A 21,958-nucleotide genomic window follows, 5' to 3' on the forward strand; every position below is an offset into this window, starting at 1 on the left:
GCACTCTTTCTGCAGGCCACAAAGTCTGGTGGGAACACAGCCTGCAGCAAGGGGATCCTGCTGAGCTTGCAGGCCAGGGACTTCCTAGCCTGGCATGTAAATGTGCTGGGGCTCTGGCTCACCATGACTCATTCAGCCTTCCTGGACTGCCTTACAGCTCTCCTGGGGTCTGCCTGTCTAGATTTCCTCACTTGCTGTGATGGCTGACCCCTTGCTCAGTGAGGTGCTTCTCAAAGATGCACCTATGCTGAGGTACTGCTGCAGGCTGGCAAACACAAAGAATGTTATTTTTCAGTCTAGCAGATAGTTGTTTCTTTTTTTTCTCGTTTGACCTAACCCTCAAGTATCATTCTAGTTTCACTCAGTCTCACCCGGCAGGAAACTTCACCAGCCTGTGCTGGTGGGACCTCAGTGCTCGTGATAGGGCATTGTGTGCTAATGTCTCTTTGCATGAGCAGCAGCACCCCTCGTTTTAATATCTTCCTCCTTTCTTGCTTTTTACTCTCTTTTTCCCCATCTTCCTCCTTTTCTTCATCACACAAAATGTATAAAACCTAAGCTTACTTTTTCCCCACTGCTTTCCCTCCCTTGCTGTGGTGTGCTGCTATGGGTTAGGGTCCTTGGATGGTTCAAGCTGGCAGTAATTTGGGATATGGACATCTTGAGACCTCTTACTAAACTGTTAAGTGCTTGGGCTCCCTACTGAGAGCAGAAAGCTGAGCTGCTGGACTCGGGGTGGAACATATGCCAGGCCATGCACATACACTGGAAACTTGCCCAGGGCAGGATAATTAGGGGAGCCAGTGTTTCCTCAAGCGGACCGTGTGCTCTTGCTTGCTAAACAGTCTTGTGATTAATATCTTATTTAAGAGGATTTTAGGACATGTGCTGCAGTTACACTGAGTTTCTTTTAGAAGTAGGGGAGAGGTTAGAAATAGAAGCTCTGTAAAGGCTCTTTTGTGTTTCCAGCAAAGGTCATCAGGTAATTGCAGTGCATCGCTACTCCATCGTGTCAGAGTAGGCAGTAGGTTTTGCTATGGATAGTTCAGTGGGAGAAGGATCCTTGAAGGGCTTTGCACATATTTTTGTACAGGCTGCATTCTTAAGATCTCCTTAGAACCATCCTCCAACACAAAGGGTGAGTTCTTCTGCCCTGATGTCAGCATTACCAACTCACCCTGGCTCCTGCCATTAGACTCTGGCGAGTTCTGCAGCCAGCAGGTGTTCACCAGCAGATTTTGTCTTCAAAACAAGGCTCTATGTGCTGTTTTACTCAAGTAATGTTTCAAGATGTCACCAGCTTGATTGTTGGCCTTATCCAGGACACACGGTGTGGACACAGCACTCTCCGCATGCTCTGCGTGTTTCTGTGCCACTGCTGATTTGCTGTGTGGTCCCAGCTGGTGGCTGTAGTCTCCTGTCCAGTGTTTCTGACCAGTCTGATGTGGCTGTCTAACGTCTTCACCTTAATTTCTTTCCTAGGCTAGAGGGGGACATGGGAGCGTGAAGAATTGCATGGAGAGCACTGATGTGCTGCCTGCAGTGGCATCTCCTACAGATCTTACGTGGCAATCTGCTGCTGCCTGGAAGGGATTGACAGGAACCTCTGTGGACAGCAAAGGAACCTGGAGATGAAGGTGATGATCATGGATCTTCCTATTTTTTTTTCCCTGCCCCCTTTTTCGTTTACACATGTCTGCAGCAAGAGCAAGGCTGCTGTCAATGTGACAGGGCCACAGACATTGAGGCACTGCTGTTTGCACTGAGGCTGTCTCATGTTTTCAGCTTTATACCGGCTAGCGCTTGTATTTCAATGCCTTAGAAAGCCTCGAGCAGCCTTGAGAGGTAGCACGGGCAATCTAGCACTTCAGTAGCTCTAAAATCGGTACCTGAATCAGCTGCAGAGCAAATACCATCAGCAGAAGCAAAGAGGGAGAAATATAGCTCCCTGCTCGCTCAATTCCCTGCAGTTAGAAGCCTTCAAATGAGACAGACGACCAGAGATGTTTACAGGAAAGTAGCTGAGCTGAGAGAGAGCCTTTGCCTCCCCTCGACCATCTTTTATTAGGAGAAGGGCAAAGGGGCGGACTGGGGGCGGACCCGGGGTGAGCGGCCAATGAGACACTGCTGAAGAGTCTGAGTTACATTTGGCTTTGCCCGCGCTTGGAACAAAGGAGCTATGAGCACATGTCTTTGGGAGGGGGGAGGGGAAGCTCAGAACAGGCAGCAACAATTCCCTATTTTTTTTTCTTTAAAGCTGGGTTGTAACTCTTAGTAACTTAAAAGTGCATAGAACAGTAACAAAACAACAGTGCAAAATATAATTGTAATCTATCGTCCCTACAACTCAACAGTACCTAGGATGCCTTTAAACTAGTTCCCCAGTCAAAACTCAGGGGTTTAGTCAGGACATCTATGGTATGGAGTATCAGGACAAAGATTTACAAAATACAGTGCAAAAACCTGAGTGCAAAACAGTGCAACTTAACTTAAGAGATTAACATAAAGATCTGCAGTAGGGGGTTTACATGAAGGTGCAAAATCAGGATTCTTTTTACGGCGTCTCTTCCAGGAGGCAGTTTTAACCTCCTTAACTTTTGAGGAAGTGACATAAGGTTTTACCCACTTGCCTGGGATCCATCTCAGTCCTTGAGGGGTAGATACACTGGCATACCCACGTCCCCAAGTTACAAGTTTGTATGGTCCTTGGATTTTTTGAGTCTCTGGGTCCCGGATCAGGACTTCTGGATTTTCCTGCAGTTTCTGTCTCCTGGTGTTCTGGAAATGACGATAGATGGGAGGGTTTGGATCCTCAAAGGTGCCATTCAGGAAGTTTATGGTAAACAGTGCTTTGCTGAGTCTGAGGACAGGTGAGTTGAGTTTGGTGGTCCCTGATTGTTGTAGCAGCATTCGCTTGAGGGTTTGATGGGCACGTTCAACAATGCCTTGTCCAGTTGGGGAGTGAGGAATACCTGTAACATGTCGAAATCCCCACTGCTGACGAAAGTTTTTAAACTCCTGGGAGGTGTAGGCAGGTCCATTATCAGTTTTTATCTCCTCAGGTATACCAAGCACAGCAAAAGCTTGGACAAGATGTTTTTCAACATCCTTAGCCTTTTCACCTGCATGTGCAGAGGCATACATAGCACCAGAGAAGGTATCAATAGAAACCCGGGGTGAGCGGCCAATGAGACACTGCTGAAGAGTCTGAGTTACATTTGGCTTTGCCCGCACTTGGAACAAAGGAGCTATGAGCACATGTCTTTGGGAGGGGGGAGGGGAAGCTCAGAACAGGCAGCAACACATGTTACATGCAGAGTTGGGAGGATGGTAAAGAAAACAGGGAGGGTTCCCTGATACTCCCTTAGCAACTATCCTGTATTTCTCTTTAAAGTGAAATAAAACATATATTCTGCTTCTTGTGGGAGCCCTTGTAGAAGCTGATGCGTATTGGTTGTGCACCAGAGATAAGAGTCTGATATCCAGTGTTTATTATGACTTGCATAAAATAAATATGAGATGTGTACTGGGGCTCATTTTGGTAAGGGCTTTCTGTGAAACCCTTTGGGGACATTGCCTTTGGCTCTAGGTTAGAGTAATTAGCTGCCTACTTACACAGCTGACCTCTGCTGATCATGCCTGAAGTGCTTTTGTTGGTGGTGCCACTACTTTCCCTACCACTCTTCCCCACTGGCATCCTGCCCCTTATCACAGCACTGCAGTCCTTTGGCTGTTGCCCTCCAGGATGATGAGTATCATGTGAGCCATTGCAGTGACTATTGCTGGTGCTGGAGCCTCCATTTTTCTCTCATGCATGGGAAAGCTAACTTGGTAGAAAGCATTTTTAGAGGCAACTGCAAATGTAAGTATTGAGTTTATGGCTGTTTTCACACATGAAGAAGGTTTGGGAGGACCTCATTGTACAGCTGCTTCTGTAAATGTTTAACTTGCTGGCATCAAGAGTGCCAGCTGTTGCTCTTTACTTCCTCTTCTGCTGGAAACATGCTAATGTCCTCTCCTCCACTTAAAACCTGATCTTTAATATGGAAAATGCGCCACCCTTTCTTACTTTCTGGCTGAGCAACACTTCTCTCTCTCAGAGTTGTGTTACCTTTAGCATTGCAAACTGTAATGCTTGGGCATGGGTGGTGGAGTTCCAGCAGCTTGCCTGCCTGGGGTCTGCTGAACTTCCAGTCCCAAAGAGGGCAGAGAGCAGCCAAAATCTGCACAGAGGTCAAGACAGCTGTATGGAGCCTGGGGAGCATTGGCAGGAGGTAGGTGAGTGGAAAAGAAAAAGCATGGCCCATTGCCTTGGACATCTCTGGCAGCTGCTCTTTTCATGGGGAAGGAAGAAAACTACACTGGAGACAGCTTGATTTCTGGTTAGGTGGGATTGGGTGGAGAATAAAGGATTAAAGAAGCAGGTCAGCCATGGAGCTCTTCTGCTGCAAAACTTCTTGGTTTTGGTTGTTGCACAGAAACAAGGGGTTTTTAGTTCTGTTTTTCTTCCTTGTTCCTCTGTGGAAATCCTCTCCTCGCTGGAAAAAGATGTGACTTGGGATGTGATGCCAGGAGAGCTGGTGAAATAGCTGGATCCCATGTGGACATGGGAGCCTTCCTCTCTGAGGCTTTGGCAGCACAGGGCAAATCCACGTGCATATGCAAGGCACAGATAGGCAGCAGGGACTGGGACTGTTGGCCTTGACTGGGTGCCTGCCTTTGGGACAGCTGAAACCCAAGGCCAAACTCATCTTTCAAGCTCAGATAGACCTTTTGTGTGGTGATATTCCTTCTCTTAATGAGCACTGGTAGCACTGAAGAGTCACCTTCCTTTTGTGCCAGAACAAAATCTTGATCCCCTTTTGAAACGCTCAAAAGTCTTCCTGCTGAACAGTCAAACCCAGCGCTCTGTGACTAAGTCTGGTTTCAGACTAGGCAGCCTGGTTAGGCCTGGCTTGCAAGATGGCAAGGCTGCTGGAAGAGATGGATATTTGAAAACCAGCAAAGTGATGTATTTGGTCTGTAATATCTGTATCTCTGGCCACCCTCTTGCCAGTTACACTGTTTTACATGTTAATATCTGAAGTGGAAAAGGGACTTCCCTTTCTTCCTTTGGGCACATGTGAAATAGGGAAGTAAAACCAAAAACAGGCACACACTGCCCTACATGCCTCAGTGCTCCCTGTGGCTGTATGGTAGCCTCTCACCCCTTCCTGCTTTAGAAAGGGGTAGAGCCTGCCTGTTGGAGAAGAGGGTTTGTTGTGTGTTGGGCATAGATGTTCAGAGGCAGAGGAGAGGATAGGGATGCACTTTGGTGTGTTGTGTTCAGGTTTAGGAGTGGTTCTCCAAGTTGGGTGTCCAGGTAAGTGGACACCAGAAGCAAAGCCTTCGACCATGTACTAGAATAGTTTCCCTTCAGGATAATGGGATGATGCACATGTAATGGTGTTGTGTAAGATGAACAGAGCAACTAATTCTGCTTTTGCTGAAGTGCAGCGTGAGCCCATGTGCTAGTTTTGGCTGCGGTTTCATGTATACTTTAGAGAGAGTCCCACCAGTGCTCAGTCTGGGGCAGCTCTGTCAGGAGCTGGGTTTTGGTGTATGTGACTCTGCAGCTGCTCTGGTGGCAGCAGCCTGTTTCTGTGTACTTGTGGCTTCTCCTCTCTGTGAGGTCCTGTGGCAAGTGATACTCATCTCAGACACTGCTTTGCACTTGAAACATTTTGTGGGACTTGTACATGAGCTCTGAAATACCTGGGTGAGCAGAGGATATGAGCCCAGGACAAGCACTGCATGCAGTGGATCTGGGAGAGATGGAGGGGAAAAGCTGACCAAAACTGAAAATAAGGAAAGGACTTCCAAGAAGAAAGGTTAGTGGAGGGTGGGAGGAGACCTGGCAGTGGGATCTCACCAAGGCAGGAAGGCAGCTTCCTGCTGCTGCACTGTGGGAAAAGGCCAGAGAAATTAGGGCATCTCCTTGTGCTGTGTGGATGCTGGAAGGGGTGCGAGGGGCCTTAGGGCAGATTTCCCAGGAGGAAGAGGAGAGTCCTGGAGGTGCAGACACAGTAGGAAAGCACCCAGTTCCTCATGGGTAGCACACATACCCACCTCCAGCCTCCCTCCCCTGCTCCACGCAGCGCTGTGCATCCCTGGGCTCTGAGCACAGCTCTTGCACGAACCACTGCGGTTGGTGACAGGCGCTCAGCACCAGCGCTGCTGCTCTGTGGGATCAGGCAGAGCAGAGCACGGGGCTTTTATCTGCCCTGGCAGCAGCAGCAGCGCCTTGGCCACGTCAAAGGCTATGGGGGAGGGAGCCAGCACCTCCAGACGAGTGTGTGGGGAATTTCTGCTCTGCTCCCCTGCTCTCACACAAATGATTTTTCACCTCTTTGGGCCATAATCTTCCGAGACCTCTGGAAGAGCTCTGATGTTCAGTCAGCTTTTAAAGACCTCCCGAAAATGGCATAGGAGGTTTGCTGCAAGTTTCTGAAGTACTGGTGCTTCCCCTCCTTGAAATGCCTACAGGTAATGCCGTGCAGAGATCCAGACAAGATAAAGAACCTGTGAACTGGGGTAGGCTTATAATTTTTAGCCTTGTACTTTGGGGAAAAAACCCCTCAAATTGCTGTTCTGGCAGACTTCAGAAAATATTCATCAGGCTGATGCATTTTAACTAGTGATTTCTATATTTGTTACTTTAGAGTGAGGAAGAAAAATTCAGAGCTAACGCCATGTAAAAGTAATTTCCCTTGACAACGTACAACTCTGGCCTACGTGCATGTTGGACAGCTTATGAAAAAGCTTTTATTTCTGAAATATCACTGTATTATGAATGCATTATTACTTAACTCAAAAATAGATGAGGATATGTACGTAAATATATAAGTACATGTATTTGTTATAAATCCGAGAGAGAATACGTGTTTCAGTGGAACAGAACCACCTTAGCTGAACTGGCCTGATTCTTAAAAATAATTAGAAAAAAAACCCCAAACCAAAAACCACAAACAAAAAGACCAGTGAAATGCAAATTAAAAATACTAAAATAGTTTAAGACAACTTTGCTGGGCTGCTCTGCTGTTTTTCTTTGCTTTAATATTAAAGTGCTGTGGCTCTTCCTACATGTTATTCTAACCAGCATACCCAGGGCTTGAGGGTTCTCTGCCAGTTTAGCCTCAGGGGATACTGGTATGACAGAATGGGGGGGAAATTGTGTGCCTGTTGTCAGGAGATATCCAGGACTTTGTATCTTCAGATGCTTGTGCAAGCTTAAAACACAGTATGGTAGCAGCCAACCTCCCATCCTGTTAACCTGGAGGGGAGTTTGTGGAGAGGAGAGCAGGGTTCATTGCTGTTAAGGATTCTTTTGGCAGGAAAGGAAGGAAAGGGAAGATGAAGGGTCACCTAAGATCAGCTCCCATGAGACTGTGGTGGCATTCCCATCTGAAGTGCTTAAAAATTTGTCCCTTAGAAATGTACTGGAGTAAAGATAGGCAGATTTGTTTAAATAAAATGAATGAGTAACTTTTAACCTAAAACTTGGTCTGAGCTGGATCAAAAGTCAGCCTTGTTTAATGTTGAGTGAACTTTAAGCTTGGTGCTTTTCCACTTTGGGCTTGGATTGGTTGTTGAGCAGCAAGAAGAAATGGCCTTGTGCTAGAGGTGACATCGGATCCTCTCCCAGTCTGGAACACTGTGGATGTTGTGGCACTGAGTGAGATCACTGCTGTTGGAAGCACCCAGCTCTTGCTCTAAAGCAGTTAGGCATTGGTGTCCTGTGAGTCACCCCCCACAGCTGGCAGCCACCACCAGCCTGTGGAACATCTCTGCTGGATTTCTGCAGGCTCCTTGTCTGCACAGGGGTGCATCCATTCTAGGCATGACAGATGCCTGACTTCTGTGTCTGGGAGAGTTCCCTTTGTGAAGGAGGAAGTCTGGTGTCTATGTGGCCAGGTGGCACTGGGTGGCAAGAAGGAGCTGTGTGTGCTTGTGAGCAGGAGCAGCCCTTGGCAATAACATCCTCCTGCCATTCCTCCATGTATCATCCTTCCTCTCATATCTCATCCATCCTTGCAGCAAAAGGCTGGCTGGTTGTGCGAGTAGATGAGGACCTTTCATTGCTCTGGGAGGCTCAGAGAGCTTTTTTAAGTCTTACAACCGCTTTCTAAGACTGAGAAACATGTTGTACATTGGCAGTATGAGAGCCAATATTGAATGGAGGAGATACAAAAACGTCTGGTGCCTCCTTTACTGCTTTAGGGAGTAACTTATGCTTTTGTTGGAATTATCTGTCTAGATCTCTCCCTCCATGCTGCAAGTTGTTACCTGGCTTTGATGAAAAATGCATTTGTGCTGAGGCTCGTTGTTAGTCTCCCTTTTTTCCCTTTTCCCCTGCTTTCTCAGGCTTCCTGCCCTGTGTTCTGTACCCCCTGCACACTCAGCTGCCTGGCCATGGTGCTGGTGCCAGGCTCAGGCTCAGGCCGTGCTGGCTGCACTTGTGTGTCCACAGCACTTCAGAGCCTCTTGTGGGTGTGTGGGGCCCAGGAGAACAGCAGGGGACTGACTGTGGCTGTGCTTCTCCCTGGCACTGTGCATACCTGGGGAAGAATGGCCGCCATTCGTGCCACCCTGGGAAAGCAATAATCCTGCAGATTTCAAGAACTGCTGCTGCTGTGGGTAGTGACCAAGTTACTCCTGTCTGCTCATCCACAGGGATGGCACAATGGGTTGGCATCCTTCATAGGGAAGGCACAAAGTCCCATGTACATGAAATGTCTTAAATACCAGAGGGCAGAAAGCTGCCTGCTTCAAGGAGTGGGGATGTGGTTCAGATCCATAACAGATCCATCCACTTGTCATCTGCAAGCTCTGCTGCCAGACTTGGTTCTGAAGTGCTGACTGTAGGAAGTGAATGATGTGTTTGGGAGCAGGAGCTGGGTAGTGCTTTCCAGGCTTTATGCCTGATTTTCTGATGGGGAAGAAAGCAGGCTAAAAACACTGGGAGGAGGTGATAAAAGACATTAACATGGCCTTTATTGCCTTCTTGACCTCTCAGAACCCCAGTAACCTTTACATGTGTTTCAAGCATGGTGTTTTCCTCCCTCCAGCAACTGTGTAGGCTTGTTGTGTTTCAGGTTAATTCATGCCATACCCACAGCAACACTGATTCATCGCTGGGATGCTGTCAGGGTGTGTAAGTAGGGAAGAAAAAGGGACTTCTTTGGCTGTGTTGTATGTGGCACCATGGAGCTGCCAGATAGGTGGCATGCTCTGTTTGGGAGCTTACAGCTGGAGGGGGTGCTAGGCTTTGCCAGTCCTCCATCCCACCAAAGAGTGAGCATTGCACATCAGAGAGGCACCTGTTTGTTCCAGCAAAGTGTTCTCCATGCCGGATCCTTAAACAGAGGACATAATCTTGGGTTTGGGTAGGAGGTACTGCTGAACCTGCTTCCCTTTCCAAAACATTTGGATGGATGCTGAGGGAAGAAAATAGCAAGGAGGTTTCAAATGCAGACTTTCTCAGGAAAGTTGCATTAATGTTTTCTGTTCTAAATACGTGTGCAAAACTTTGAGGGTGGAGGTGTGTCTTAAGCTCTTTAAATGTCTTTGAATATGTCTAGGCACCTGGATTTGTGCATTACATTTATATTGCCTATGATTTATAAAACTGAGTTGTATTTAGGCAAGGTCGCTTCCCTAAAACTATTTTTGTGGGCTTATTGACAGTAGATGTATTTGAAATGCCAATACAAGGGGATAGTGTTCCCAGATGAATGTGTTTGAAAAACAGGGCATCATTTGCTATTATTACTGAAGTTCAGGCACCTCAAGAGCTCACTGTGTGAGGATGTGAATTGCTGACACCCCTTGGCAAAACATACTTGGCATCTGCTACTGCAGATATTCTGACTTTTGAGAACCTGGCCACTGCTTCAACAGTGAGCAATATCCAGGACCTTGGGGTATATTGATTCCTGTGTATCTGCTGCCTTGGCTGCTCTGCTGCAGCCTGACACTGAGCTTGGACCTGGCCTTTCTCACCAGCTTGTGTTGAGTTATCCCTGGCTTTCCTCTGGTCGTTTCACTCTCAGTTTAACCAGTAGAAATGGTGATGCATGGCAGAAGTGGTATCAATTAAGCTTTCCTGTTGCTGTGGCTATGGAGACCAAAACCAAGTGGTTTTGAATAGTGGAAAAACATCTGATTGTCATAACACTTCTTTTTTTCTCTGCCTCTTTTTCTATCAGAGACAAAATAGTTAATGCTAATTTTGAAGTTTCCATTTGTACTCCATGCCTAAAATTCCTTGCATAGGAAGGAACTACTTTGATTTATACTGGATAAATAATTGAACTGCTTGTTACATGTTAATTATTTGCTTTGGGTTCTAGTGGGTGTCCTTTCTAGTGCTCTCTTAATTGCCAACAGGACCTGCCTTTTTTTTCAGCACCTGATGCTTTTTGATAAACAGTCTTCACAGCTGTATATGTCTTTGCATTATAAAATATGAACTTCTTAGTGAAAACCAATTTATTTTAAATGTAATGCAGGATGTGTTTTGCTTAACATAGAGTAGTTTGAGTAGGGCTTTCTGAAGTCAATGGCCAGAACTGACACTTTACTCCTTTCTTCCAGTGAAGCTGGTGTGGTAGAACACTGCTGTTGAGTGCCAGCCCTGCCATCCTCAACAGGGATGAACTCTGGATATGTAGAGAAAAATAAATCTTGGTAGTGCTATTGGACTGAAAACCAGCAATGGTAGATCCAGACTAGTGCAAGTTTATTTCACTTAGTGAAAGATGAGGTCTTAGGTTAAATTGAATTAGATTCTTCTTTGCGCAAGTTGTGAGGAGTTACTGCATTGTCCTTGAGACACAAGAACGTTGTCCTCACCTGCAAAGGGCTGGTGTCAGGCATAGTATCCTGAAGGGTAGTGTCTCTGCAGCTGGCACACAGGGAGTTTTATTGTCCTGGGGCCATGGAACATCAATTACATGTCCCGGTGTGCAGTGATATTTGCAGAGGCGTTAAAGCGTTGACCTGCCACATGCTGTTAATTTAAAATAAAGAAGCTTCCCCCTTTCATTTTGAAGGATGAACATTGTAGAGAAACATATGCTTGGGGAGGAATGATTTAAAGGTGTAATGTTCCATGTAAAGTAGTCATAAGTGAGCGATTGCATCCTGGTCTTTAAAGTAGGGCAGGGTTGGGGGATTTTTACTGCTGGCTTCCATGTGGGAATGGCTGTGATAAAGCTGACTGATGATGAAAGCCTCACTTGTAAAGCCCTGACACTGGGGCTGTGGATACAGGAGAAGCAGCAGCATTTTCGGGAATTGCTACTGTTCATGCATGTACATCTTTCTCCAACTGAATGTGAAACTGGCAGTTTTAGAAATGGAAAAGGTTTTTTACCAAGAGGGGTCTCCAGGTATCTTGCTGAGCAAGACTCCCATGGACATGTGCCCATTGGGAAATGGCTTCTGTGTTGAGCTGCACTGGGAGCTGCCATGGTGGCTATCTGGCTGACTGCATCCAAGTGGGAGTGTGCAGCAAGAGCACAGGGCTGGCCTGGGGCACGCAGACACCCCATGCAGATGGGGTCTCTTCCCTGTCCAGTGCTGTTTACAAGGAATATTCAGCAGGTGTCTGTCTGTGGGGTAGGAGGTGGCATTTAGTAAGGGAGAAGTGCTGCTCCCACCAGCTGAGGGCTTGATCCTGTTCTGGAGTTCATAAACATGCTAACCCTCTGGGCAAGTAACCCACCAAACAGGATGCTAAGCATGGTCCACTGCATTCACTCATTAATTAGCTCAGTGTATTTCATAACTGGAGTCCATGTTATGAGACACTAAAAGCACCCTCTTTAGCAAGACTAAAATGTAAACTTCTAGTTAGATGAAGCACTGATAAATCTGATATCCTGTGACTCAGAAAGCAGTTTTAACTTATAAATAGTAATATTATTGTTATTTAGAATACTTACATGGTAAAACTCAAATACATGTACACCATGGTTAAGGTACTAGGTCCGTACAAAATACCCATTAGGAATTATTAAAAGAAGGGTTTAAATACTTATTTAGAGCACAGCAGTATGTATTAAGAATGGTTTCAGTGGATTCCCCCATAAACATCAAGATTACTGTCATCTGATCATAGCACAAGTGGAGTGGGTTTGTCATCCCATATGTCATACTTGTTAATGTCAGGTGCTTTATTAGAGCTGAGCTCCAGCAGCTCCAAACATTCACTTCACTTAAGACTGTGCCTGATGTGGGCTGGTCCAGGGCCAGAGCTGTGGTGGCATCCTGCTGGGATGGCAGCAGCTAGGGGTGGGAAGCCACAGCAGTGCAGGTCACCTCTCGCCTTGGTTCTCAGTGGCTGGTGGTGACTGTGGTTCTGCAGGTGCCTGGCAAAGCCTGTGTGGGGAGTGAAAGCAAAGCTGCTGCCTTTTAATGAGGGCAGAGGGGGAGGCAGAGTGCTGCTAGGCAGAGCCACCCTCCAAAACCAGTATGGCACGTAGAAAAGAGCAGGAATAAAGGCCTGCCACAGCCAGAAATGAAGGCTTCTGACTTATATTAAATCCCAGTGTTTGTTGACATGTAAAACCAAAATGAAACACATGCTTAAGCTTTCCCCTGTGCCTCCCCTCAGAATCTGCCTCTCCTGTTCTCCTGGGAAGATTTTTTTTCAGCTGTGACAGCAGCATATTTTCACAGGCACATGCAGAGATTTTTAATGGAGGCAGGACTAATGGAATGATCTATTTCATTGCAAGGGATCTGTGTAGTTCCCTAATGTGTCACCTGAAATTTAACCATGTTTCTCATGTAAAATGCTTTTTTTCCCCTCAAATCTCTATGTAAAGTTTCCTCATTCTCCCCTTTCTGTTATGTTCTGTTTGGTGGCATTGGAAATGCCTAAATGTATGGCTCAACAGATGTTTTATTTTCACACACAGTGATATTTTGGAATGAAACCAAGAATTGCTAGAAGCAAGCCTTCCCTGCTTATATATTTACAAAATCATGATACACACAGTTGAAGTAACAGGCTGGGCTAAATAAGGTATCAGAGAGATCTGAAACTTGGCTCCAGATGGACAGACCTTTAGCTTGGAAAACGTTTTATCACCTTTCATTTGGTGTATCAAGCATGTGGAAAGTGGAGCTTCTTCATTTGCAAAATGGCATGAGCATAGTTTGTTTAATACTGTTAAGGGTCTTGATATCTATTTTTTTCCTCAGGACAGGAATAGGGAATTTTAAGAGCAGATATGGTTTTGAGGTTACTTTTTTGAATCCAAATTTTTTCTCTTCTTAGGTTTCCTTGAGTATGTTATTTTGAACAGAAAAATTCCTGCCCTACACTTCCATGTCTTTCCTCTTTTCCACACACTTATATCGGAACTCATTCAGCATCTGGTACCTACCACTGCTCTTTTCAGAGATGGTTTGCAGAGGGTGCTGGGTGGAGGAAAGGGTTTTGTACATTGAGAATGTACAAAAAAAAAGAACAGAAAGGTGTAGTTAAGTATAAAATGTTCATATAGGGCAGCATAAAAACATTCAAAAATACACCAGCAAAGCTGGGAACAAAGCTTTCCTACTTTGTGGGCAGGCATGGCATAATTGTGGGTGCAGATGGAAATGCATAAATGAAGGAAATCTGGAAAGAAATGTAAATGCTCTGAGTTTAAATATGAAATAGTTATCACATTATCTAAAAAAAAAAAGATTGAGGAACAACTTGCTAAAGTAAAAAGCTTTTGTGCATCCATCAGAGAGAAGAAAACTGCAGCTGAATGATGCTAATGTATGAATGGCAGTACCAAGGAGAGGCGTGGTAGACCAGGTGGATGTGATTCCTGCATATGCCCCTCCCCAGGGGTTGTATTTCTCAAATCATCATTTAAGTTTAATTTGAGGTGTTGTTTGGCATGGTTATGTTTCAGAGGGACTCTAGTAGGGTCCATTTCTTCAGACCAGTAAACATAATAAAAGTAACTAACACCTGTAGAATATGTAAGAACTAATGAAGAAGGGTCACATTTCAAATCTCTCTGCGTATTTCCTCTTCTCTCACTTTCAGAAGTTTGTGAACATGGAGAGAGGGAGACTTTGAATTTTCAAGGTTTTGGTGAGATTGCTCACCAGTAGCCTCAGAAAAAGCCACTATAAGATGTCATGGGATGAGACTGTTCCTGTTGTGGATTGGTGGCTGCCTAGCAGGTTGAAAAGCAAGCGGTCAGGTTTCACAACATCACAGAAGTCCCTCAGGGATTTTCTGGGATCCCCACTCTTGAATAGTGGTAACGGATCTGCAGAGGAGAGAAGGGCTGAGTTCTGAGCTTGGCTGGCTTTATCTCCAGAGTGGCTGCTGGGACCAGGGGAAACACCGAGCAGCTGCAGAGGGTTCTGGTGATTCTGGGTGGCTGGGCAGCACAGGGACAAAGGAATCCTCTGCTAGCAGAGGTAAGATACAGCTCTTTCAGATGTATTTATTCCTGCCCTGCACTAGGGTCAGCTCTCGGTGAGTCAGTGCTGCTTGCAAAATAACCTGAAGTCATTGCAGACTGTGTAGAGATCAGGGCTCAGAAGTGGTCAGGAAGGGAAATAAAGGGAGGAAGTTTCATAAGGAGTACAAATCAGCCCCACTATTGTGTTGCTGCTGGACCATGTGGCGTGAGCGTGTTCAGCGGGGGTGGCCGCTGTGCCTGCCTTGAGGGATGTCACGCCCTGCTGACGGTGCTGGGGAAGTTGACCGAGAGCATCTGAAGTATGGAAAAGCTGCTGTGCAAGGAGGAGTTGGAACAAGTGGGACAGAGCCTGAAAAAGCACAGAGAGGACGGGTTGTCTGTGCACTGTGTGCAATTGTAGAGTTCATTGCCTTGGGCTGTTAGGGTAATGTGAGTGGTTTCAAGAACCAATTAAACATGGGCAGAGGATTGGCATTGGTACAGCTGATGACACAACTTTTGCAAAGCTGGTTGCATTTCCTGGAAGAACCGTTCATACCTTTGTCCATACTCGTGTGGTTTGTCTGTGTACCGGCTGTCAGACACTATAGGAGACAGGTAAGGGCTGTTTGAGATGAGGACACTTGGTAGCATTTTTAGGGTTAATCTGCTGTGGGATGTGGAAATTGGGATTGCTGGGTGTTCTGTGTCGTGGCGTTGCTGGCTGCAGCTCCCTGGACAGACAGCAGCCTGTGGAATGCCAGACGCAGCAGGACTTTTCACACTGTTGTGTACTTTGCTGGTTAGACCTGAGACCAGCAAGAGAATTGGACAATAAAGGTTAAGTATAAGGGTGTGTGGACAGAATGTAGTTCCCTGACTGCCTTGAAGATATCACATCCCTCACTTGTTCTCTGCACAGGATTAATTTACCCTCAGAGGACTTGCTGTGTGGGCTTAGCCTGCCAGCCAGTGCTCGACCCTACAGCTGTGTCAGGTTCTGGGTTTCAAGGAGACAGCTGTTTGTTTTAAGTATTTTTCTAGGTTTGGGGGATTTTTTTTTTTTTTGTCTTTTCTTTCTTCATACTCCTAGCTGGTACCTTGTGTTTTGTGTAGGTGGCAAGCTTCCATCATCTTTGGAAAAGTACATTTGTACTGACCACTGCCAGACAGAAGTACACGCAAGCGGCCACTTGTAGGCTATGATACTTTGCCAGGAAGAGCAGATGCTTTCCTTTGCCACAAAAGAGGTTTGGTGGCAGAATGCTTGAGAGGGACCCCATCTTAGGCACTGCTTGTGCAGAGAAAATAAAATCCTATCATGTGAAGTAGTAGTAATAATTAAGCTGAATTGCAAAGAATCCATGGGGAACAGAAGGTTTCTTGAAGTGTTGTGGCTCTGCTAAAACATGCTTGCAGAGTCTACTTTGCCAGCTCACAAATCAAAGCAAAATAACTGTTCACACTGCAGTGGCATGTACAGTCAAAGTTGGGGATAATTTGTGCAGAAGGCAAGTTTTCCAGGTGCCTTTGAGTGGCCTGGAAAGGAGAGGAGGTGTTGTGACTTGCTAGGCATCCTGTGCTGTGCAGCACCAGGAGGAGTGTCCCAGCAGGAACTTGCAGAGAGCTGTAAAGTTGTTTCACTGTAATGAACCTGCCACCTTTCTATATGATTCAAGTGTGAGAAGCAAAAGCTGATGGTTAGTGAGATGTGCCTGCCATCACCTCCACCTGGGAACCCCTCAGAAGACTTTTTTGAAGTCAAAAGCAGAGCAGAGTTGTGCAGGGCCTGGAGCAAAGAGCTCTGCTCTGCAGGGTGGTAGGCTGCTGAGCACCTCCAGACAGACTTGAGGCTCTGTCCTCCCTGCACGGAAGGTCTTAGTTGAGTTTTCTGGAAGCCAGATCTTTGCCCCTTACAAAGGGATACAGTGTGAATAAGGTCAGGCTGGGGGCTGCACGAAGCATGTCTCAGAGTTTTGTACTAAGCTGACACTGGACAGCTCTGTTTTGGTGTTGCTCTCGATTTGGAAAGCATTGCTGTCTGTGTGTGGCTCAGCAGAGCCCTGACAGCACGGAGGCTGACTCAGCGGTGCTTTCCCCATCAGCAAATGGCTTTGCAGTCAGCTGCTTTCACGTGGTGCTTTCTGTTCTCCACAGCACCAGGCAGGCCCCGAGTGAGTTGTCCCTACGGGGTCCCCAGCTGCGGAGGGGATGGCAGGAGGCAGCAGTGAGAGTCTGGCAGAGACCGCAGCAGGAGAGGAACCATAAACAGCGTGGAGAACCTTGGGCTTACTCCTCACAGGACAGAGCACAGGGGCGTCCTGCATCCCCTCCTGGTGCCCCCCCTCTCCAGACTGCTGTACCTGTCCTGGTTCAAAAAGACTTCAGTGTGCCCTTCTAGCACATTTGTACTTAAGGAAATGAAAAGCTATACTGTCTGTCAGGACAGGGGAAGTAATTCCAATAAAAGCTGGAATCACTTGTGTTTCTTGGATCTTTTTGTTGTTGTTGTTTAAGAACTGGAGGTAGAGCAATGTTGGCTTTTTCATCGTGGAGTGAAAAAATAATATTGTTCCTTAATAAAGTTAAAATATAAGTTTTCAGCGTTAGGATGCTTTAATAATTTAGTATTTAGTCCTGTAAAGGATAGCATTTGTAATTTAGCTCATGTGGCATTATATTGACTCAGACTTCCTGTAAAAGCAAGCTACTTTCTTGATTTCTCAGATTATACTGTCAAATCTCCCTTTCTCTTGCTGCATTTCCTTGGTAGAGTGAAACTGTAAAGTCTAAAACACATTTATCTATTTTGTGAAGACTTATGGATTAAGATATGTTTTATAAAGCAACTTTCCATGGGTCTTGTTCCAAAAAAGCAGGGAGTCTTCTCTGCAAGAGTGCATGAATTACTCAAGAATGGGCAGTAAGATATTTCCCTAGGAAAAGTTAGCTTTTTCTTTCTTTTCCTCTGTTCATTGTGTTAAGCAGCAGCATCAGATTATTTCCTTCAGTGTGTTATGGGTATATCCAGTGCTTGAGTGGATCTGGTCACTCCAGTGGGACCATAGAGCGGGCAGCCTGTGAGTTGGTTCCTGCTCTAGCTGAGAGCAGATCTCAGACAAAGAAGGAAGATGCCTATTTCGAATGGGAATTTAAGTGTTTAAAATGCTCATGTGGTGTTCATGTGTTTGCTGCTGTCCTTTCAGGCCTTGGTAACATCTTTTTTGGGACCACAGGGTTTATCTGAGGCAACACTTGCTCATCCCTAGAACTCTGAGGTTTTTCCTTAATAGGATTTCTTTTTTTCCTCCTTTTTTTTGCAGGTGTTTCTTGAGCTCTTCAGCACATCACAGAACTGTTGTGTTTTGGAATATCCTGCTTAAGCCCTCTGAAGAAATCTGCCAACAGCCAAGAATGACTTGAGTTGGAGAGCTGCTGCTTTATCCACAGGTAGTGTGTTGGTAGCTCAGTAATCTCTCGGCAGCCCAGCATAGCACTATATGCTTTCAGCAGGTTCCTCAGTGAGGAAGTTGCAGCTTGTACCTCTGTGGGAATGGCAGTGATCTGCATGTGTTTGTATCCTGAGGACACCTGGAGTCTCCATATTGTTCCCATGCTTTTGGACACATCTGGAGCAGCCATGTAGGGAAGTGAGCAAATGCTGTCCTGTCTTCTGCAATCCTGTGTGCTGCTTGTGAGGTGTTTATGCATCAGTGTATGTTTTGTGCACCAGCCCCCCCAAATAAGCCTAGTTTGAGCTGCTTTTTGAGCAGTCCTCCTATTGGATTCCCCCTTTTATGACATGATGGGAGCTGGAGGTATCTGCTAGTGTGAGGCAGTGCAAATGAGGAAAGGCAGTGCTTGTACAACAGGGTCTGGCTTTGCTTTCTCTAGGGGTAACTTGCCTGGGGTAATGTTCATCCAAGTGCATTTATGAGCCCAAACATGCCTCAGACCTTACTGGGGCTTAATTGGCTTCCAGTAGCTGTTCAGTGAGGTTTGCTGTTGGGAGTGCACTCAGCCCACTGCAGACTTGCAGCAGTTCCCTGAAGAGTCACCAAACTACCAGGATGGTGAAGTTCCTGGTGCTCGTGAACTCAGAGCTTTTTTTTTTTTTTTTCCTTTCCAGTTCTGTGCTTGACTATGTGCTTCATTAGTGTTAAAGCCTATGGTCAAGTAAAAACACATTTCTGGAAGTGCATTTGTTGGGATTTGGGTATTTACTGTCAAGGATGGGAGATGAAGGGAAGTGGAGACTTACCCTGCTTGCTGGTATGATACTGGCAGTATTAAATTCGGCTGTCACTTGTGCAAGGGAATAGAAAAAAGGTTTGAGTGGCAGTGGCCTCAGATCACCATTACATAGCATGTGATGGCTGATAGCCAGCTCAGGTCTTCCTGTTCGGTGTTTGAGGTGGTGGACTTTGAAATGAGATCTTTAAACAGCCTGAAATTTTACAATTGCCCCTTTGTCATCTCTCTCCCCTCCTGCTGCCCACACACAGATCTCCATGACTTTACCTGTGCACACGCCTGTGCCTGCAGCCCTGACTGAGCTGTTTCCTTTTCCCAGGGCCAGCTTCCAGTGTCCCATCTGGATGCACCGTACACTATGGTTCACATCAACGTGTTGAAAAAGTTAATGTATGTTCTTGTGGTGATACTGGTAGCACTGACAGTTTGCCTGTGGAGAGAAACAAGAAGAAGCTACTATGATCCTTTGAAGACCAGGAATGATGATTTGCAGGGGCACAGGAGTTCAGAGAAATGGAACCCAGTTAAATCACAAGGCCTTTTCCATGAAGCAGCCAGTGAACTGGGGCAGATATCCAGAATGTGGCTTGGTGCCCCCAACAAAGTAAAAGACAGCACTGCTGTAACAGCTGAAAAGTCCAAGAAAGCAGCCTTTGTGAAGGTATGGGATAAGGACAGCTCATCCAGAAATCTCATACCCAGGCTGCAGAAGGTCAGGAAAAACTACCTGGCCCTGAACAAGTACAATGTAACTTACAACGGGAAAAGGAGTGCTAAGCTCAGCCCAGAGAAGTTGCTCTGCCAGCTGCGTGACAGGGTCAATGTGACCATGATACAGAGGTCAGATGGTCCTTTTGGTACCTCTGAATGGCATCAATACCTGCCAGGGAAAAGCCTCAGTGAAACAGTGGGACACCTGGGTCGCTGTGCTGTCGTGTCCTCAGCAGGGTCTCTGAAATCATCTCGCTTGGGACAAGAGATAGGTTGGTATCTTTCTGTTAGCATGAGGTCAAATATCATTGTTTTATAACTTGGGCTGAATAGAAGTAACCTGCTGTCATGCTCTTACTTATAAGTCTCTTGTGGTCAAAAGGTGTTTAAAATTAGTTAAAATGTTATCCTTAAACTTCTAAAGTCAGTAAATACTTCAGTCTAGCTGGACATGGGAATAATAGGTAGCTCTATTCTAGCTAGTCCTTTCGATTTTCATGATCCTATTGGCATTACTAGAGGGTCGCACAAATACTCGATACCAGAGAGCAATCTTGGTTCCTCAAGTGTTTGTTTGTTGGGAGGGTTTGGCGTGGGTTGTGTAGTGCTCATTGCATAGTCAAAAAATTTTCATACAGGAAGACTTTCTCAGAGCAGAAATAAAAGAAAATGCTAAAGGGGAAAAAAACTCCCTGGACATAGCCCTGAGCAGTGTGTGTTGAGAGAAGGCTGGACACAGACAGTCTTCAGAGGTCCCTTCCAGCCTCAGTGATTCTGTAATTCTTGCTCAAGGCTTTCCAAAAGTAGCACTGCTTCATTCTGAGCCATAAGGCAGTTGGCCAAATTTGAGTGGCCCAGAAGACCATCAAAAAACTTTACAGAGCTTTATCTTTTTGGACAAAGTTTGATGATGCTTTGCAGTCTCCTCTGACCATATTTACTGGAGGTTAATGCATTAATTAATAAATGCCAAAGCTTTGGTCTTTTACTGTGGATTATAAAGAAGCATATTTTGATGCCAGAGCGTTTTGTGTCTTTACAAAAAGAGCATGCTGGGGAAACCAGCTCTTCAGTCTTCAGCTCAGGCAGAAAATTCTCCAGAGCCTGCAGCTCCTTCAGCTTGCTTCATTATTTGGTGTTTGGACCTCAGTTAAGGTTCATGCTTTGCTGAACTGTAGCTTCACTGAAGAAGTTTTAAAGTCTGGGAGTTTTCTCTCACGTGGAAATTGTTCACAAGCTTTGGTGTGTTCATAAGTTGTCTGTTGGATCAGGTCCCTTTGGCCTGCACTAAGCTGCAGGTAGCCTTCATCTTCTGAAACAGGTAGATGGATGGATTTCAATGCATCATTCATGGAAAACTTCTGCAAAACCTTCAGAATCATAGTCCCTTGTGGGAGACAGTGTTTAGGTGTGGTACTTGCTCAGAAGTTCTCCCCCAAACTCCTCTGTGTCCACACAGCAGGCGAGCAGGAGCTAGAGTGAGGTTGAGCAGTTGCAAGTGTGTTAAAGTGCTATGAAATATGCAATGAAGAACAGCATTCCCTACTGGTACAAATTGCAGGTGGGAGTTGGTTGATGTAATTGTTTCTGCTTCTTAGGAGTGTTTGAGGAGAGATAGGTCAAGACTTGGGAAGCCAGTTCTGACTTTTCCTTCAAGTACCTATCTCAGCTTGTTTGGGTGCCTCTTGAAGTTCAGAGCTAAAGGTTTGCACAGAAGTGACCTTCTGTTGAACAGCCTCCCCAGCACAGCTGGCTTGTGCTCTGTCTGTGTTAGGCTCCAGCATTACTGACAGCAGTGCTTGTTCCTCTGGAAGGAGACCCTCACAAGAGTGGGAGGTGATGTTCTGGAGCATTGGAATGCAGTCCATGCAGCGCTGGATTGGGTATGGGAGCAGCCAAGTGTAATGGGCTGTGCTTTGGCTCCGGCACAGCTGAACGTACGTCGGACAGGCAAAGCCCTTTCATTGCTCCCACAGCCGCTCTCTGAGCCCGTCCCCGCACTGAAGCACTGGTTTGGTCCAGATCACAAGGGGTGGATGCTGGTGAGGTCACTGTGTAGTGTGCCCGAGGCTGCTGGTGTCCCTACCCTGTGTTCCTCATGCCTGGGTCACAAACTTTCACCTTTCTGTTCAAGCAGTTAACTCTGCTGATGCTTCTGTAGAATTTGGACACTTGCAGCCTTGAGCTGGGCAGGGTGAATATTAAAGGATTCAAGAGCATTCAGTGTATTTCTGTAAATTTTGTCCCACTTTTGGCCTGATGTATTTTCATGTAGGAAATGTCATGGTTTTGTTGGAGGAAGTTGTTGAAAAGGAACTAAATCTTACAAGCTTAAAATGAAGTATTTGTGTAGATGAGCACAATGGATTGCTGAGTTATTACTCGCTGAACTACTTGTTCTGTGTAATCATGTTAAGATATCAGATGGGCAATTAGTGAAACTAAGGGAGGCTGGCAAAGCAGCACAGGGTTGTAAACAACCTTTTACTGGGCTCTTGGTATTACTGAAGGTTATAAATTGCCACTGAAAA

The 21,958-nt window shown here is 45.9% G+C and overlaps 1 protein-coding gene across 6 annotated transcripts in view; it reads left to right on the top strand.

Moving 5' to 3' along the window:
* Positions 1-21,958, top strand: part of ST6GAL1 (ST6 beta-galactoside alpha-2,6-sialyltransferase 1) — a 46,081-nt gene that overhangs the window by 12,917 nt on the left and 11,206 nt on the right. For 2 of the 6 annotated variants that reach the window (XM_032119319.1, XM_032119320.1), the window contains exons 2-4: positions 1,483-1,637; positions 17,786-17,912; positions 19,036-19,699. In XM_032119319.1, coding sequence (XP_031975210.1) covers positions 19,075-19,699 — 625 coding nt within the window. In that variant the 5' untranslated portion in view covers positions 1,483-1,637; positions 17,786-17,912; positions 19,036-19,074. Of the gene's footprint in view, positions 1-1,482; positions 1,638-4,059; positions 4,275-6,423; positions 6,526-14,976; positions 15,081-17,785; positions 17,913-19,035; positions 19,700-21,958 lie in introns of those variants that run through there. The other 4 variants (XM_032119324.1, XM_032119323.1, XM_032119321.1 and 1 more) reach the window with 4 other exon arrangements.

This window comes from Corvus moneduloides, chromosome 10, assembly GCF_009650955.1.
Source record: "Corvus moneduloides isolate bCorMon1 chromosome 10, bCorMon1.pri, whole genome shotgun sequence".
Classification (NCBI taxonomy): domain Eukaryota; kingdom Metazoa; phylum Chordata; class Aves; order Passeriformes; family Corvidae; genus Corvus; species Corvus moneduloides.